A 19,133-nucleotide genomic window follows, 5' to 3' on the forward strand; every position below is an offset into this window, starting at 1 on the left:
TGCATGCCTCAGGGTTTGTAGTCCTAGAAACGATGAGGAAATTCTATCTTTTCCCATTGGTTTTAGTAAAGAGTGATGACCATGATGTGAACTTCAAAATTTCAAATTCCAGGTCACATCATATTGTTGTGACTTTTAAGCAAGACTGAGAGATCTGAAACTTGGATACGCATATTTGTCTATGAGAACCGAAGAATTGTTTTACTGTTTGTAAGTTGTGTCTCCCCTTATTTGTCTGTGGTAAATTATGTTGTTTCTCTTCTAATTATCTATTTATTCACTGATGTCAATATTTAACTCATTTGAAAGAGAACTTATTTCTATACAAACTCTTGATATCGTGTCTTTACTTTTTGTCGTTTTTTTAGGCGATAAAAGATAATTTTATTGAAAAAGGCCAAAGACCAAAGATTGCAAGGGAAAAGACAAAAACGAAAGAAAAGAGAACACACTACAGATCTAACCAGCTAGCTGGAAATTGAGTAACAGGGAAACATTAGTTGCATACGTCCACTCAGTTACATTCATTTTTTCTTACATTCATTTTTGCCCTATAAAAAACTTCAAAAAAGAAAAAGAAAAAGCGGCCCCTTCAATGTTGAAAGCAGAGATTATTTCTCTCCAACCAAATGCTCCGAAGCCCTGCTAATAAGCATAAATTCCATATTCGCTTCCCACTCTTACTCTTTCCACCTTCATGCCAAGCCAAGAAAAACTGATCAATCGATCTTGGAGAGACCCATGAAAGTCTGAATAGGTTGAAGAAGCTGGACCACATCTTTGATGCAAAGAGGCAATGAATGAATAGATGATCAACTGACTCATCATCACTATAACATAGAAGGCACACATTAGGCAATATCAAGTTGCACCTTCGAAGATTATCAGCTGTAAGGACCTTTCTCCTACCCACCAACTATGCAAATGCGGCCACCTTAAAAGGAGCACCATATCGCCAAAGAAACGTCGTATGACACTCAGAAGATTAGACATGAAATAAATCAGAAGATTAGACATTGATAATTTCTTTCCAAATCTTTCAATCACTTCATTCTATAAATGTTTGGGTGGCTTTGCAATGCATAAGGGGAGCCCTAAATATGAGGAAGGGAAAAAGCCTGCTCTACATCCAAAACGTGCTGCATAAGCCTCAATCTCCTCCTTTAAAAGCCCAACTCTCAAAATTTCGCTTTTACTTATGTTAACTTTTAAGCCCAGAACTACCTAGAAACATGTAATTATGGCCCGGAGGTTATCAATTTTCATTTCATCCGCCTTGCATAATAGTAAAGTGTCATCCACATATTGTAAATGAGAGATTTAAAAATATGAATTATCCACCCGAAAGCCTTCCACTAGACCTGCCAACACCCCTTGTTCAATCATCCTCCCTAATGCCTCCATTACCACTACAAATAGATAAGGTGATAATGGATCACCTTGTCGCAAACCTCTAGAAGATGAAAAGTATCCGCTGGGAGCTCCATTTACCAACACTGAGTACTTTGGCAATCGAATACACACTTGCATCCAAGCCCTCCATTTCTCCCTGCATCCCATACGTTGTAGCATATAGTCGAGAAAGTTCCAATCTACATGATCATAAGCTTTTTCAATATCTAGCTTGCAGACAATGCCCCTCAATTCTTTCCTTTTACAAGAGTCAATATAGTCACGAGCTACAAGAACACTATCTGCTATTTGTCTGCCTTTTACAAATGCCCCTTGAGATCTTGAAATCACCTCACTAAGTACCAAGTTGAATCTTAAGGCCAAAATCTTTGCTAGGATCTTGTACAAGCCCACTAAGAGGTTGATCGACCTAAAATCCCTTAATCATTCTGCCCCCTCTTAGGGATTAAGACAATAAATGTCACCTAGAACTTTGTAGCCAAGTGACCCAAATAAAAAATTCTTGAATAAAATTGATCAAATCGTAGTTCATTGAACCCTAGAAAATTTGAAAGAATGCAAGTGGGAAACCACCATGAGCCTTATCACTCCCTAACTCTGAAACTGTCCTTTTAATTTCTTCCTCTAAATCCGACCTTTCTAATGGTTCCGCGAAAGTGATAAGGATGTGAAAGAGAGATTATCAAGAGAAGGCCTCAACCATTCTTCCCTTTTGAGCAATTTTTTTATAAAAATTAACAATTGCTAAGCATATTTTATCCTTACCTTCAATTCTTTCCCCATCTACCGATAAACTTCTTATTTTGTTGACCCGCATCCGTGCACTTGCCATTGCGTGAAAATATTTTGTGTTTTTGTCTCCCTCTTTCAGCCAAACCACCCGAGAATGTTGTCTCCATTTGATTCCTCTCTTAGCCTTGAATTATTTTGCTTTGTAAACCTCTCTCCACGCCCTCTCCTCTTGTGACAGCTCTTTGGATTCTTCTTTTATATCAAGGGCCTGAATATCTTGAAGTGGCTTGGCTGATTCCTCTTCATGAGGCTTAGACACCTCCTTTTTCCACACCACAATTTTCTTTTTTAGTAATTTCATCTTCTGAAATAAATGAAAGCCTGCATATCCATTCATCTCGAATGAAGCCTCACCATTCTCTAATTTTCTCTGCAAAAACAATCCACTTGTAACCATGCTAGCTCGAATTTGAAAGGCTGAGGACCCCAATCCTCTTCTTCCACTTCTAAAATAATTGGGTAGTGGTCAGACACTGGTTTTGTCGTTTTCTATGTATGTGTACTTGATATGGTTTACTGTTTCTTGCGATTGTATTCTTTCAGAATAAGAACAGGTTGCTTGTTGTTTTATTACTTCAACTTTAAAGATTCCTTGTATCTCTAATGAGATTGGCTTATATGGTTGTTGTCTCAGTATTTCGACCTTCAGGTTCCTTGTGTTTAAATAAGACTTGATTATTCTGCTCAATGCTCATTATGCTAAATATTTTTCTAATACAATTGGACTTCTTATCATTGAAATCATTAATATTTACAGAAATCTTGTGCTAGGCTGAGATTGGTTCCATAAGTTCAGAAATAAAAAGTCTTCAGGAGAAGTCTATGGGTATGGGTCTGAAGCTGAAAAATCGCAAGGTATGAAGTTTATAATCATGTCTACTTTGTACCTTCTATTAAAGCTCAAACACAAGTTCTCTGGTTTTGGTATTTATGAGATTGCTGAGTGGATCTAATGTAAACAAGAGGCCCAAACTTAGTCATATCCTGTCTCATATTTGATATTCTCATCTGTGGAAAATGAAAACTCAATCATTAATGCAAAAGACAATACCTAGTTTATCATAGTTTTAAGGATATCACAAAAATATCTTGAAAACTCAGATTTTATCAACATCATATAATGCCAATGTTTTTATTATGGGTCCATGCATACATATTTTACCTTCTGTTTAGCCTCGAGTTCCTGAATCGACAAGCACTATCTTTGTGTTTCGCAGGTGTTTGGAATCCTAAGAACATGCTCTTTATCTAATTATAATGAATATGATGTTGTGGTTGTTGAAGTGATAAAGTCCCTTGATATACATTGATACACCACACTCTGACAGCTTAAGCTTTTGGAGTGAATGGTTGTTTGACATGGTATCAAAGCGGAAGATCCTATGTTCGAATCTCAAGAGCAGCAAATATGCCTCGCTAATATATTATTCTCCCACAGGGGGGTTAGGAAAAATCAGGTCCGGCCCAGGGACCTGGAAATTAAGCCCGGCCTATTTATGGTGTGAGCGTCCCTCCACCCTTGTCAGTATGTTCCTATGCAGAGTTCCCACCCTGCAGGGGGGGGGGGGGTTTGGAGTGATATCCCTTGATATACATTGATACACCACACTCTGACAGCTTAAGCTTTTGGAGTGAATGGTTGTTTGACAGTGGTTCTGTCCGCATGTATATAGTTCGTCTTCTTGTATCTTCTATGTTAATACTATTGATACTATTGAGTACTTCTGTTGAAACTAATGCAAACCAGCTGATGCATTGGGAGCATCATATTCTTTTTAAGGAACAGAAAAGTTATTGGTTTTCTCACACATTGTATGAACTTGGTGACTCTGCTATTACCATTATTCTGTTAGATTCTCCTAAGGTCCTTTCAACAGTCATATTCTCATCGAGTCTGATACATTTAAGCTCGCCTTCAAGAAATGAATAAACATCTGGAGTTCTCTACTTTCAATTGGTGATACTGTGGCAATTTAATTTTGGATGCATTCAGCTTGTGGCTCTCAGCAGTCAACTCTTTCAGTTGAGGTACTGGGTTCTCTACTGGTAGTTTTGGTCAAGGAGTTGGCTGAGGGTAGGAGGGTATGAAAATTGGAACAACAAAAAAAGACTCCATATCAATGCTGCACTCCAAACAAAGCCTCCACTAATAACTTATAGATGATAGGAGTTGCTGTAGCATACCTTTAAAGGGGCGTAGGTGCCATGTTTATGACATGATGTTTTGCTTGTTGAGCAGCAAACTAAGAAAACAGTATTCTTGGATGCGCAGGCAGGACATGCATGGGCTAGGATTGATAGTATGTAGTTGTTGATTCTGTATGGAAAATTCCACATTAAAAAAAAAGAATTATAACTGGCTGGGTGAAGTTTAATAAATAGGCAAGCAACATGCTCCTAAAACAAGCTAATACTGCATTTTCATCCTGTCAGTTTGTTCTTATTCATTTTGTGATTCTGTTCCAGCTTATATGGATTTGGTAATTGATGTTTTACTCATTTCAGGTAGCAGAGTCGAAATTGGCGAGATTCGTTGAAGACATTATTGTCCCCCCAAGGATGGTTGACATAATTGTTGATGGGGAGGTAGTTTTCACTTCAATTTCAATTCATCCATTCTTCTCTGCCAAACAGTGTGATATTTTTGCACCCAGTGTGCATGCTGGCATTTTGCATCTTCTTTAAGTTTCTTGTGATGTTCCTGTGCTTTTGTTTGTAGTATTTTATCAACTCATAAATCTTAAACACATAGCTACTATTGATTGAAGGAATGTAACAATGCGAGCAATTGATTTCAGTCTGGTTTAGGACTTACATCCAGGGAGGGGATGATGAAGCATATCCTATTGTCACTTGAGATATAATAGTCTATGCTGAATTGTTTTTCCTTGAAATTCACCATCCAATATGGTGGATGTTTTCCTTTAGTTCATTCAAATCATGGTCAACCTTTCCAATCCACTCCAAACTCTTTCAGGCCTTGCAAGTGGTGTTGCTTATCGTGCCCAGGTTAGAGAAATCTTGATGAAGCCATGTCAAGTTTTCTAATCCCCTACACATTCCATGAGGTTAGGAAGCTTCCACTCCTTTCCATAATTAACGATCATATAAAGAGAAGTTATATGTTTGCCATGAAGTCTGCTTCTTAGAATAGCTGTCTACTTCCTATTATTTACTGACCTCACCTTTAGATAATGTCTATTCCTTAAATGTTTAAAGAGACCTAATAATGGAATTTGTGTGCTGGACTTGGCGACTTGCCAAGTGACTCACCACTAACACATGCCAACCTGGCATGCTTGTGTGAGATCCAAGCTTCTCATCAAGCTGGCCCCACTGTGTATATTCTTTTTTTTTTTTTTCTTTTTTTTTTTATAAGGGTAATGGAATTTTATTAAAGGCTCACCGAAAACCGGTAAGAAAAGAATGCACAGGAGCAAAACAAAAACAAACAAAAGGCAAAGAGGAGGGACTAGCTGTCAAGAGAACTGACAACAGAAGCCCACTCCAAGACGAGAGCTGAGACTCGAGAGAGAGTTGAGTCAACAGAAGAATAGGAGTCTTTAGAGCAATGCCTGTTCCTCTCGTTCCACACCACACCCACCATGCTACTGTGTAGATTCTTCTGCCCAAAAAAGGTCATTCTGCTCATCAGGTGGGCATGCATGTACAAAAGAATGGAATGTTAAAAAAGATTGACCAACGCTTCCACATTCAACCTACGTGTGTGGCCCACCTGAAAGGACCTTCCTGATCTTTGGGTGAGGGAATGTACATGGTGGGGCGCATGCTGTGGCATCTGATGAGCAGCTTATGCCACGTCGGTCTGACTGAGTGGTGATGTAGATGGTAAGAGGGCAAAGCCAAGTGTTAGATGGAAATTACTTCCACTCTGGATGAAAATTGTACTTTAATGTGAGCTGGATTGGAAACCCAGGACTTTCAAGTATTGGCAGGGTGACCCAAAATGACAAGGAGGAAATTTCCTGTTGTCCAAGAGGTCGAGTTGACTCATGAGGCAGAGATTAGAGCACTAGGGGAGGGACTTGGAATCTTGTCCACATCTTTCGAGGGAATGTCGATAGTGGAAGGAGGTCCACAAAATACAATCGAATGGGTTTGCTGGACGATCTTGAGGCTTGGAGACTTTTTCCTGTAGTGGACGAGACTAGAGAATTTGTGTCAAGAAGAATAGTTTCGATTTATCATACATTAAGAGTGACAAACAAGATGGCGGAGTTCCTACTAGGAAGGTTGTTCCAAGGTCTTTGATATGTGTCAGGCTATCATTACCTCTCCATTGGAAGTTTCTTCGTTGCTTTTCTGTTTCAATTAACATTTCTTTTAACCCCAAAGAATGATGTACTTAGTCTTCCACTACTTTAATACCACTCCTACTAGTAGAGCCTATCAGTTAGCCTGGATGTCCCTCACTCCCATTGCCTGAGCCACCTATTTTTGAGTTGAAAACTGTGCAGCACATGCATTGTGCATGACACATGGCTTGTTGTTCCATCTGAAAAATGAATCCCTGCTAGCTTTGCTGGCTTCTGCTAACCACAGGGCCCCATCACTTTCTATACCAGTCATTTGCCTAAATGGGTATTAGCATTAAACACATGCAAATTCTGCACACTTCTCCAAACATATTCGTTCCTCTACATTACATTACAACCTTTTGGTGTTCCTTATTTTATTCTACACCCATTTATATTCATTCCACTGTGACAGGTCCATGTGATTACTGGTCACAAAAGAGGGCAGGTCCTTGTAGTTCCACATGCACTCTTTCAAGATTTTGTTCCTGCTTTTAGTGTATGTTTTGTTTTGTACCAGCAAATAGTTACTGAAATAGGCATCAAACATGAGAATAGAGGACTCAGTGATCTTATCATGTCATTTATTTATCAGACCTTCTAAAAGGTTTCTGCTATTTTTCCCCCTAATGAATCCTTATATTTGAATGAAAATTGTTTTTCAGTCCCTCACTTGCCAGCCCATGGTATAAACATCTCTTGATACTTGCTGTTTTCTTGAAATATCAATGAGAAATATTTTTGAATGTATTGCCCTATGTGGCACTAAAACTGATTAAGTTTTGCACCTATAATGATACATAGTTGTATTATCTGATACCTGGATGATACATACTGATATTTACCTAGTGTGTATCATCTGATACCTGTATGATACACACTGAAATTTATCATTTTTGGAGCTGGCAAAGGTGTGGTCCAATACCAATATTTCAAACTGTGTGCCAACCAGGTCTGGTCATTCTGTGTAACTTCGGTTAAACATGAATTTACTAGTTAGCATTCTGAAAATGTCAGATCCTTTTTTTTTTTTTGGTCGAAAGATAACTGCAATTTATTGGAGAAAACTCGCAGAGCGAGGAATCCATTGTTAACGGAATGGAAGCATTCTGAAAATGTCAGATCTTGATTGCAACCTAATACAATGTTCAGGAATGAAACCATTGTTAACTGAATGGAAGCATAAATCAGCTTAGGTCAATGCAATTTCTGGTTTATCACGTCTGCAACTTCACAAATTTACCGAGTGCTTACTGCATACTGATTTTCTACCTTAGATTTAATCTTCAATATTGCCAGTATATTCAAGCACATCCACTAAAATTCTTTTAGTTCTAAATTTTCAGGTATATTTTGCATCCAATGTTCTGAATGTGGAGTTTATTTGTGCTTTGCTTGGTATTCTGTTGCTATGCAGCATGTAAGAATAACAATTATGACTTTCTTTTGCAGGTGAATGATGAATATATGAGAACACTTGAGTTGCTAAGTAAGAAGCTAAAATTTATTGAAGTGGACTCTATGGTCAAATCGTCAAAGGCTCTGAAAGATGTTCAGCCTGAACTGGAAAAACTTCGGCAAAAGGCAGTCTCAAAGGTCGTCAAGTAGATCAGTAGATGCATGTTGGTTTTGTATTACTCTGGCCATTACATGTGTATTTCATCTATATGCATGTTCTATTTGTATTATTCTGGCTATTACATGTGTATTTCATTCCGATGAATGGATCATGTGTTTTATACCTTCCCTAATTAGCTTGCTCTGAATAATTTAATTTTGATTTCCATGTTAATGTTAGGTTGGTTTGAGTTTGCATGTTTAATTTTATCTTCTATTAAGGCCTTGACTACTCCAGCAAACATATGGTAAATACCATCTAAGTAGGACATGCAAAATTTTCATATGCATAAATATTGTTGTGCCTGTTTGATTTAGTATGTCCATAAGTTACATGTCCACTTTATATCTACAAACATAATAGATGGAACAGCAGATTTTATTTATATTTTCCCATGGAACAGTATTTTATTTATATTTCCCTGCCTATATCGCATGTAATTTGTTGTAGTTTGCAGAAATAATTATGAATATTTGGAAGTTCTTGACCTGCTATCCATCTTTGTGCAGGTATTTGACTTCACTGTTCAAAAGCTTTACGCCTTGAGAAAGCCCAAAACAAATATTCAGATCCTACAACAAAGCGTTCTTCTAAAATACAAGTGAGTTTTTTTTTTTTTTTTTTCCTTATCCTGAGGAATGATCAAATTCTTTCTTTATGCCTGGTACCTCTTCATTATATATTCTATGTGTTATCAATTGAAAAAGGAAACAGCTTAAGTTTTTCCAGGCATCGATTTTTGTGTGACTTCTCTTTTATGATTAATACATCACCAAATTTCCATCTGAGTTTATAGTCATTCACTGTAGTTTATTTGATTTTATTCAATTTCACAATGGCAGTGGGCTTTATATTGTATTTAAGGTAAATTATCAGTCTAGTTTGATGAGATTGCATTAATCATATTTATTTTTTTATTCATCATTTTTTTGGGGGCAGGCCTGTTTATTTAGAGAGAATCAATATGAAATGGAAAACGCTTCTAGAATCCTCAGGGAAATGAAGAAAACCGCGGAAGACAACAGTTATTCCGTTATTTTGGTTATGGGTGTTGTTTTTCATGAAAATGTTAAGAGGTCAATGGTTAACCAGCGAGAGCTATCTCTCGTAACCTTGGGAAATCTACATTTAACAATTTCTTTTTTCTTGGAAAGAATTTTTCACGTCTTTTGAGGAAAATCTAGGAAAAGGAAATTGGTTCCCCCTCTTTTTCTCAAACCGAGGAAACTGTCACATCGGGGGAATTTGTATTCTTTTCCATGGTTTTCTCTTTAAACAAACAGACAAAAATGAAATAAAACAAGCTTTATACCCTAACAAAATTTTGTCTAAAAGAATAAGGTGCAAATACTTGATATTATTAGTTTGTGAGGTACAAAACCGAAAAGGAAAAGGCTGAAAGTACTATTATTATCTGGACCATGCCTATCTCCAATGTTTAAATCTCTCAACTCTAGAATCTTCCTCTAAACCTCCAATTTAGCATGCCCAATATATTCCTCAAAGTCGGTGGGTTTGGTGGTCCGTATGGGAAGAAAGGAACAAGAGATGCTTCAATGGAATATCAAAGTCGGCGGGTTCAACAATCCAGAAAGTTCAGCAGTACTTAGCAGAATGGGTTTCTAATTTTGTTAACGTAAAGGATTGTAATTTGTTTTGTTTCAGAGGTCTTCCCTTTCGCTAGCTTTAATCAATATAGTTTCTGTTACCTTTATATATATATATATTCCTCAAAGTAATTTGTTTTGTACAATCCAAAATGGATGGAGAGATAAATAAGAAGGCTCTTAATAATACTAGATTTGGGTGGATGAGGTGGAGAGATGCCTCTTGAACAATGTTTTCCGTATTTATCACGTAATGTATCACACCCTTGGGATACGGATAAATATCGGTTATCACACAGGATATATCGGTTGTATCGTGTAATTTATCGCTATTGTTGGGAAAACATGAGGAAATGTTGGGAAATTGGTCGAATTTTTCAATGAAACTTCAGAGATTGTTAAAAAAGACACCAATGCACACTTAGAAATAAAAAAATCACAAAAAACAAATGCACATGATAGGTTTTATTTGTATAGGGTCCTAATCTATGTGATGTCTGATTGAACTGATACAACTATATTCAAAGTCAATTCGTAGAATTTATAAATGTAAGAAGACATGTATGGAAACACAAGCATTACTTTAAAATTACTTTAAAAGCAAAAGAAGTAGAAAACTAGAAATATACCTGTGAATTTCGAAAAAAAATAATTTAAAGCATTTTTTTAATTAATTTTTTTCTTAAAAATCCCCAAATTGCTAAGAATGTGTAGATCAAGTTATATACATATTTGATTTCGTGTTTGGACACTAACATTGCAATTGATTTGGGAAAAATTAGGGAAATTTTGATTTTTTTCCCAATTCCGCAACTTGGTCCATCTCTCTAAAACCTCGAAGTTGAAGCTCCAAATCCATAATTTTTCATGTAAAACACGAAGAATCATGGATTTCTTACCATTTGACACTATATATATATATATATATATATATATATATATATATATATATATATAAAGAAGAATCAAAACTAAAAAAATATGCACCTTTTAGAATCCGGCCCCAAGAAGCTTCATATCATGATTTTAGAGAAGTTTCAAAGATTCTCTTCCAACAAACTAGAGTGGCCTGGTCAAAATCACCTTACAATGTACTAGGAAGATTTATTATTATTTTTTTAATCGATATTTGTGTATTTTTGATGATTTTTCTGACAAAATAGAGCCGATTTCCTTTTATCTGTTTTGATATCGCACTCGATATCAATATATTGTATGATACATTAAGAATTTATAAAGGGGGAGTGTAGATATATGGTGATACTGTGCAATATATTGCACGATACCCTGGAAAATGAATATTAAAGCTGGGTTTCATATCGCCTAGCTGCAATAACCGATATATTGGTGATATCGCAAGATACTGAAAATGCTGCTCTTGAATATTGTGGGATGCTACATGTTGTTGAAACTATGCGACCTTTTGATCTTTCAGGAAAATTACCATGATATAAAACATCTGCTGACATTGGTAATAATTATAACCATGTCAGGAGAAGGAGCTGACCTTTTGGGATTGTGCACTAGAAAGATATTAGCTCCCCCCAAGTCGCGGCTTTCACTTGGTTGCTAGGGAGAAATTTTTTTTGACAATTGATAACTTACATAAACGATCTATGGTCATTCCGAATAGATTCTACCTTTATGAGCAAACAGCAGAGTTAGTTGATCACTTGTTCATTTTCTGCTCTTAAGGTGTGGTCCCATTTCTTTTCTTCCTTCAACTCATCATGGGTTATGAACTCATGTCTAGCAACTTGAGAGACCTATGGGCGTGGCATGGAGGAGGTTTGGGTATAAAGGAAGGAAACCTTTGGCACATGATTCTCTCGACTGTTTGGTGGGTAGCGTGGAATGAGAGGAATAGGCTCTGTTTCAACAATGTTTCGCACTCCATTGATTCTGTTATTTCTTTCACCAAGTCTTTTGTTTGTTATTGGGCTTCCATCCTAAAAAGCGTTGACGGATAGCTTTTCTTGAATCCTCTCATTTCCTTTCTCCTCTTTTTTGGGCTCCCCCTCCCCGTTTGTATTCTTTTTTCATTGGTTGTTGCTGGCGGGCCTTTAATAAATGGCCATTACTCTTCAAAAAAAAGAGTATAAGGCCTTAGGCAGGAATGATTTGTGAGAATGGAAATCAGGGCTTGTTCACATCTGAGGGTAGGGCCTTAGGAACGATTCACTAAACCAGATTCATAAAGCCCATCCCAAATGGCTTGAAGTGCTGGTGAAATACATATGTGCATTCAGTTCATAAAGTGGCGACATGTGTTTTTGTATTACATTCAGTTCATAAAGTGGTGACTTGTGTTTTTGTATGGCCTTAGCAGTTATCATTTCTTTAGGATCATTTTTAATTTGATAGTTACTTTTGGTGATTCATTGTTGTGAACTTGAAACTATAGGTATGTGGTTCTTTTTCTTAAAGAACATGGCAAGGAGATTTACGGCGAGGTTCGTGGCGCCTATATTGACACAATGAACAAGGTAATACTGAATTAATGTTCAAAAAAACCAAACTCTTATGCTTGTATGGCAATGGACATGGTGGTAAATTACATGCTTGGCTATGTAAAGAGGGATAATTTATTGTACTCTCACAATGATAAGAATACAAGCACTTGGAGAAACGTTCTTCTCTGCAATTGTGAAACTGAATGCTGGTACTTCATCATGTGAATCACTTCTTGTGCTTTCTTTAATCCGTTGTTAGACTTTTTCAACATTCACTCGAATACTTTTATATCAATTTTACATTTCAAAAAAAAAAAACTTATATATCAATTTAGGGCCTGTTTGGATTGAACATGAACTATGGGAATGCTGGGGAAAGCAAAAAAGCGACATAAGTGCGAGGTAAACTGACATCAACACTAGGGGAAGCAAACCCTTTCAACCTGTTTATTTTGCTATAGAAAAGTGCTGGAAAGTGCTTTTCATTTGCATTTGAATCAGTGTTTCAAATAGCGTCCGTAGCGTAGCATGGCCGTAGCGCTACGTAGCGTCCCAAATAACGTAAATCTACGCTACAGCTACGTAGCGCGTAGCTTTTCATTTGCATTTGAATCAGTGTTTCAAATAGCGTCCGTAGCGTAGCGTGGCCATAGCGCTACGTAGCGTCCCAAATAACGTAAATCTACGCTACAGCTACGTAGCGCGTAGCGTCCGTAGCGTAAGTTACAATGTATTTTTTTTATTATTTTAGTTTTTTATTATTTTTTCAGGTTTTCTTTGTTTCTAATGTTGAGAAATGTGACACTTGTATTGTACTTGATACTTTTAACCTATGGGATTTTTATTTCTTTTCATAATTTACTTGTGGTTTCAATTAGACATTATTAAGTAAAGTGGTTTGCTTAGAAAGTTGTTGATGTAATAATTATTTGATTTGGCTTATATATGTGGATTGGCTTTTGATAAACGATAACTAATAACTTTTTTGAACATGCTTATAATTGATAAAATGAATCATCTTTTAGGCATCATTATTATTTTTTTTTCCTTTTAAATTTTTTTTTTCACTATTTATTATATTTGTCCTATTTTTAAATTAAAAAATAGAAGTATCCTGTAGCTTACGCTACACACTACGTATTTACGCCACACGCTATAGAGGGTTGAGCACTACGCATCACGCTACCTCTATTTAAAACACTGATTTGAATCTGTTTGGATTGCAATCCCATGAAGGAATACCCCCAAAACTGCCATCTAAAATGTTACATCAGAGGCAAACTTGTTTTCCCTCAATTTGACTTTGTGAAAAGAAAGTTGTACTCCCTTGTTGAGGGGAAAGCAAATGAAAACACTTTACCTTTGCATCTGCTGCTTCCCAAACAGGTGCATGTGTCTTGTCCATGCAAACAGTTTGCCTTCTATCCAAACAGGCCCTTAGGGTTCAGCGTTTTATATGCATGCTTATATTTCCTGTCAACCATTATGCTTCAGTTTAGTAATAAGTCAGTTCTAAGCTTTCAGTTTGACATGATATATACACATGTGCAGTCATTCCTGATGGGGTGTGTGTGTGTGTGTGTGCTTCTTGCCGTACGCCTAGTTATTTACTGGGTCCTGTGCATTAGGATGTAAGAGGTGTTCAGATACACCCAATCCATACAATGGGACCTGTGATTTGTTTTGATTATCCAGACCATTGATCATGGTGCTATTTGGATAGGGGACACAGCAAAAGTCTTCCACGTTGGAAGTTTCTTGGCATCCAATCTGTGACCTTTTTTGGACTTTGCCTAAACCATCTATCCATAGGCTTCTGATTGAAAGGTTACGTCCTTCCCGTCTGGAAGATTTTGGGGGCATCATCAATCCAATGTGGCGCGTTGCAGATTGACAATCTGGATCGCAAGACCATGGGTTCCACTTGTATGTGGCAGGCACATCAGGACATGATTCACGTTCTAGTGCATCAGGAACTGATAATTCCTTACAATTCAATACTAGTTGGGAAGTTCAGAATGATGGAGCATGCAGAACAAAAGGATTCTTTTAATTTGGTGAGCTGAGAACATGCTGTATTGACATCAATTTTTATCACTCTAAAGTACAACCATTTAATTGCAGGTACTAAGTGCACATTTCCGTGCTTACATACAAGCACTGGAGAAACTACAACTGGATATAGCAACAGCAAATGATTTGATTGGAGTGGAGACCAGGAGTACTAGCCTTTTTTCAAGAGGGAGAGAACCTTTGAAGAACCGATCTGCTGTTTTTGCATTGGGGGAGAGGATAAACATTTTAAAGGTCTTTCACTTTCTAGCAAGGAGATATAGTTTGCTCTGATCTCAAAAAATTCTTGCATTTGGAGTGTCATTGAAGTCACTTTTTCTTCTTTTGCTAGATAGATTTATATTCACTCAGAAGGATGTTGAAATTGCTACTTCCTTTACCGAGATGTTTATTCACCAGCTCTTTTTGGAAATTTATTTTACATGTCCTATCAAAGTTATCAAATTTGATCCAGATTCAATAACTTGAGTTGCCAAGATGCATCTGAACAAGGCAGCAGTAGTGCTTTCTATTCATATATATGTGTGTGTGTGTGTGTACACACACACACACACACACCACGTTCACTAGGCACTAGTCACTAGATATCTTTTTGAGTAAACATAAAAACTCAAAAGACATGAAGAGAAGATGTTTTTGAGCATTGGGAGTTTCCAAAATCAGAAAAACTTTCCTTCTATTCTTTCCATGAAGGACCGGGTTCAGAGGCTTGATTTAAACTCTTTTACTGTTCTCAGGAAATTGAACAACCTGCATTGATTCCACATATAGCCGAAGCTAGCTCTCTGAAGTACCCTTATGAAGTTCTCTTTAGGAGCTTGCATAAGCTTCTGATGGATACTGCTACTTCAGAGTACTCAATAGTTTTCTTTATCTTCTACTATTTTTTTATATGCCAAATGCCATTAGTTATTTCCCTAGTTCGACTACAGATAATGATCTCTCCTTTGTGGTACAGATATCTTTTCTGTGATGATTTCTTTGGGGAAGAATCTATTTTCTACGAAATATTTGCAGGTAAATTGTGAGGCATATGCTTGTTTCTATCTGTGCAAGTGTTTCTTTCTCTTCAGAAGCTTGGATTTTGTTTCTTTAAAGTTGCCTTCATCTTTAGAGTTCTTAGTCACTCCTATTTGTTCACCATTTTCTCCTCGTATGTTAGTCACATTCAGTGAGAATAGATCACTTCTTGTCACTAGAATTAGTGGAGCTCTTCTTAATGTGTTTCTTTTATTTTTTACCATTTGAGCTGTCATCTGTCACTATCTACTGATGAAATTGTTTTCTACCTTGTATTATTTCTATTTTATTTCTTGAAGCTCAGAAAGCAGCATACATAGATATAAGCTTGATGATACAGGCCACTTAAATTGCAGGCTTTAACAGTAGGTTGCTAGATGTTTGACATGATAATATTCATTTGTTTTCAGCATTTCTTTCAAGGTGGGGTGGGTTGTAGACTTGTAGTCACCTCCGGAACAAAGCTGTGTTATAGAATTGAGGTATTACATAACAGCATCAACCAGTGTATTGGCTGACTTGCTGGCTGATACAATACGGGCTAGAATCTCTTGAAATCGAATGGGCGTTATCTGTGCCGATTCTCTCTGGTTTTGATTTTCTTTTTCTAGGTTTTTAGCTCTCTTTTCTTTTTTCTGCTATCTCAGCAGCTTTTGTTCTCCTCATCAACCAGTGTATTGGCTGACTTGCTGGCTGATACAATACGGGCTAGAGTTGGAAAATGCGAGGGTCCCAAATATTATTATTATTATTATTATTATTTGTTCTGAGCATGTCTTTGATGGTGTAATTGACCATTCTTTGGTAAGAATGATGTCTGTCATTCAATCTTAGCTTGACCTTTTGAAAGCTAACCAAATTTTCTCTGATCAAACAAACAAATCAAGCATGATTTAGTGGATTAGGGCTTGTTACATATAAATACAAGGAAAAAAAAAAGAGGGAAAAAGGCGATGATTTATCCCTTCTTCCAATATTTCTCAAAATGGTTCATTCTGTTTCAGTTCGTTGAATCCATTCGAACTCTTTTGTTCTGATACAGCCATAATGTAACCATTTTTTGATATCATGATTGAAATAGTATGACATGTCTTACTCAGAAATTAGTACTCTGTTGATAATTATGATATTTTTTCTTAAGATTAAATTGCTCGTTGTGAATCTTTGTAAAAGATGCCTATCTTTCACTATTTAGTTCTTCATTGCTTTTGGAAAATCCATTAACAAGTTAGGAAAAGAAGTTATGGCTAAAGGGGTTATTGTGACATTATTGTTACTAGGGAAATGCCGGCGAACAAGAAAATCAATGCTGAACTCCTGCTTGTTTGTTTCAGGACCATTTGCGGTTATTGATGAACATTTCAATTCAATTCTTCCAAATTTTTACGATGCAATAGGTTTAATGCTTATGATCCGCATAATACACCAACATCAGGTAATGGAACATGCTTCATGTGTTATGGGTGGTTCTTTGCTCTCTCTCTCTCTCTCTTTTATTTTTTGAAGAGCTAATGATGATTTCATTAAATTTGTTGATGTAATTGGGCCATATCCCCTTTGGGCCATTCACCATTCGCTTTACTTGGGCCCAACTTGGGCTGCAAGCCTCTTATTTCCCTTTTATTAATTATCTTTTTTTTTGGTTCCTTTTTTTAAAAATCCTTTTCTCTAAGCGTAGTTTATGTAATTTCCCCATTCACTTAATATATAAAGAGAGAGGGCTGGACATCCAAGTCTCTCAGAGTTTCTTTTCTTCCCAAATTCTTTCCTCTGACATGGTATTGGAGCAAGAAGGTCCCTAGGTTTTCTTATCTCTTGATCTCCTCCTTCTCTTCTAATCTCCTCTCCTCTTCTTTTTCATTTCATATAATCTCTCTTGGTTTGAGAGTCTTAACCCTTTAATCACCGACTGTATGTGATTTGGGAGGGGTGGTCCTGTGGCTGTAGTGTGTTGGAGATCTTCTTGTAGTTTTGCTGGAAATTCTGATCGATGAAGTCTTTGAAGATTCAAGGTTGTTGCATCCTATCAGAAACAACAATAGGGTCTTGCCAGAAATTCTGGACTGATTTAAAAATGATAAAATCATAGGATAGGGAAAGAATCACCAGCATTCAAAGTCAAGTGGCCAACACCCTCTTTATCCAAAGAGTCAGATACATCATTTGTCTCCTCCCACGTGGCCAATGACATGTTTATTGGACAGGCGATGTTCCTGAATTCATCAAATACTAAAGACATTCCACAACTTGATACTGTCATTTGATGCCCAAGTCTCTCCTTCTACAACCAGTGCAGCAGAGAGCAGAGAAACTACTACAGAAAATCCTCCAACCTTCTCATAAGGGCCCAAGCATCGGCTTCACTAGTTTCTTCCCAATTGCTGTACCAGGGATAGCAATAAAAATATATCCATGTCATCCCTTGGGAATCTGCCAATTCCTCATGGTTCTTATCAATCCCTTTTATTGCCAACACATCTCATTACTTACCAAATGCTTTTCAGTTGTAGGGTGCCTGGGCTAAGAATACTTTCTTTTTTTCTTTTTTCTTTTTTCTTTTTTTAACTTTAAATCTGTATGTAGCTGAGATGCCATGATCTAGAAGATACTTGATGTAATTGTAATGCTAGAAGTGCTTCCTTCCAATCCTATTCACATTGTTTCAGTTGCTTGGCGGTGTCGATTCCTCAAAATTGTTAAAATTCTATTCAACACTGCTTGTGATAGTAACTGATGAACCTACAAGTGGTGACTCATAAAGGAGTGTTATGAATCACTTCTAGATTGGATTAATAATAATAATAAATCACTTCTAGATTGGATTGTTAATTGATATAGTAAGACCTTTTTTTTTTGTATCCAATCAACTACTTTTTACACTATGATTTTCCCAATTCAAGCAATTAACTCGTGATTTTCTTCTTCAGTTAATTATGTCTCGACGTAGGATTCCATGCTTGGATTCGTACTTGGATAAGGTATGCATCTTTTCAAGTCAAATTAGCATCATGGTTTACCAATAATTAGCTGGTTATTTTCTCCTTTCTTGACTATGTACCTTCATCCAATTATCTGATTCAGAGCCATGCCCCATCAAAATTTGGCCCATGATGCAGGCATCTTGGATTGAGGTACATGTGTGCCCTTGGTTGTGTGCATGGGTACATTGTCTGCATTAGAAACTACTCCATGTTTTTTTTTTTTTTTTTTTTTTTGAAATATGAGAATTTTGTTAAACAAAAAAGAAAAGCTACAAAGAGCAAATAGAAGAAGGAAAAAGAAATACAAGAACTAGTCCCAAGACTGGCAAGAAACCCCGAACAAACCTAAACTATGGAGCCCGGTCCCTAAATGAAACTAACACCCTAGAAAACACTCCAGCCGCTGATATAGTTAGGGTCCTGAAGCAGCGATTGTTCCCTTCCGTCCAAAACAAGGAGAAGAAGGATCCTCCATTTTACGTTCTCCTAGAGCTCCTCCTGGATCCGCATCCCAATTACAATAGAGTTGATCCACAAAATTCGGCATGGCCCACGACACTTCAGCTAAATGAAGGACACTCCACTAGATATCCGAGGAGAAAGGGCAGTGAATAAAAAGATGATCCGCTGTTTCCCTCGCCCTGAGACAAAGAAGATAGACATTTGGGAGAGGCAATCCTCTTTTTCTCAAATTATCAATCTTCAAAATTCTGTTCCAGCCCACCATCCACCCAAAAGCAGCAATCTTTGGAGGCACTCCGAAAGACCACAGAGAACCCGTGTGGCAACAAAAAGAGGAGACCATGGAAGCTGAGAGGGATCTATAAAGTGATCGGACGAGAAAGAGCCTGAGGCTGTTG

The 19,133-nt window shown here is 37.0% G+C and overlaps 1 protein-coding gene across 5 annotated transcripts in view; it reads left to right on the forward strand.

The window, feature by feature from the left end:
• LOC131217148 (vacuolar protein sorting-associated protein 52 A) overlaps positions 1–19,133 on the forward strand; it is a 44,022-nt gene that overhangs the window by 19,373 nt on the left and 5,516 nt on the right. For 4 of the 5 annotated variants that reach the window (XM_058211934.1, XM_058211933.1, XM_058211935.1 and 1 more), the window contains 10 exons: positions 2,977–3,060; positions 4,711–4,791; positions 7,974–8,117; positions 8,649–8,740; positions 12,151–12,232; positions 14,324–14,506; positions 15,010–15,125; positions 15,231–15,289; positions 16,627–16,727; positions 18,220–18,270. In XM_058211934.1, the coding sequence (XP_058067917.1) occupies positions 2,977–3,060; positions 4,711–4,791; positions 7,974–8,117; positions 8,649–8,740; positions 12,151–12,232; positions 14,324–14,506; positions 15,010–15,125; positions 15,231–15,289; positions 16,627–16,727; positions 18,220–18,270 (993 nt within the window). The remainder of the gene's footprint in view (positions 1–2,976; positions 3,061–4,710; positions 4,792–7,973; positions 8,118–8,648; positions 8,741–12,150; positions 12,233–14,323; positions 14,507–15,009; positions 15,126–15,230; positions 15,290–16,626; positions 16,728–18,219; positions 18,271–19,133) is intronic. The other variant, XM_058211936.1, reaches the window with a different exon arrangement.

This window comes from Magnolia sinica, chromosome 10 (assembly GCF_029962835.1).
Source record: "Magnolia sinica isolate HGM2019 chromosome 10, MsV1, whole genome shotgun sequence".
Classification (NCBI taxonomy): Eukaryota; Viridiplantae; Streptophyta; class Magnoliopsida; order Magnoliales; family Magnoliaceae; genus Magnolia; species Magnolia sinica.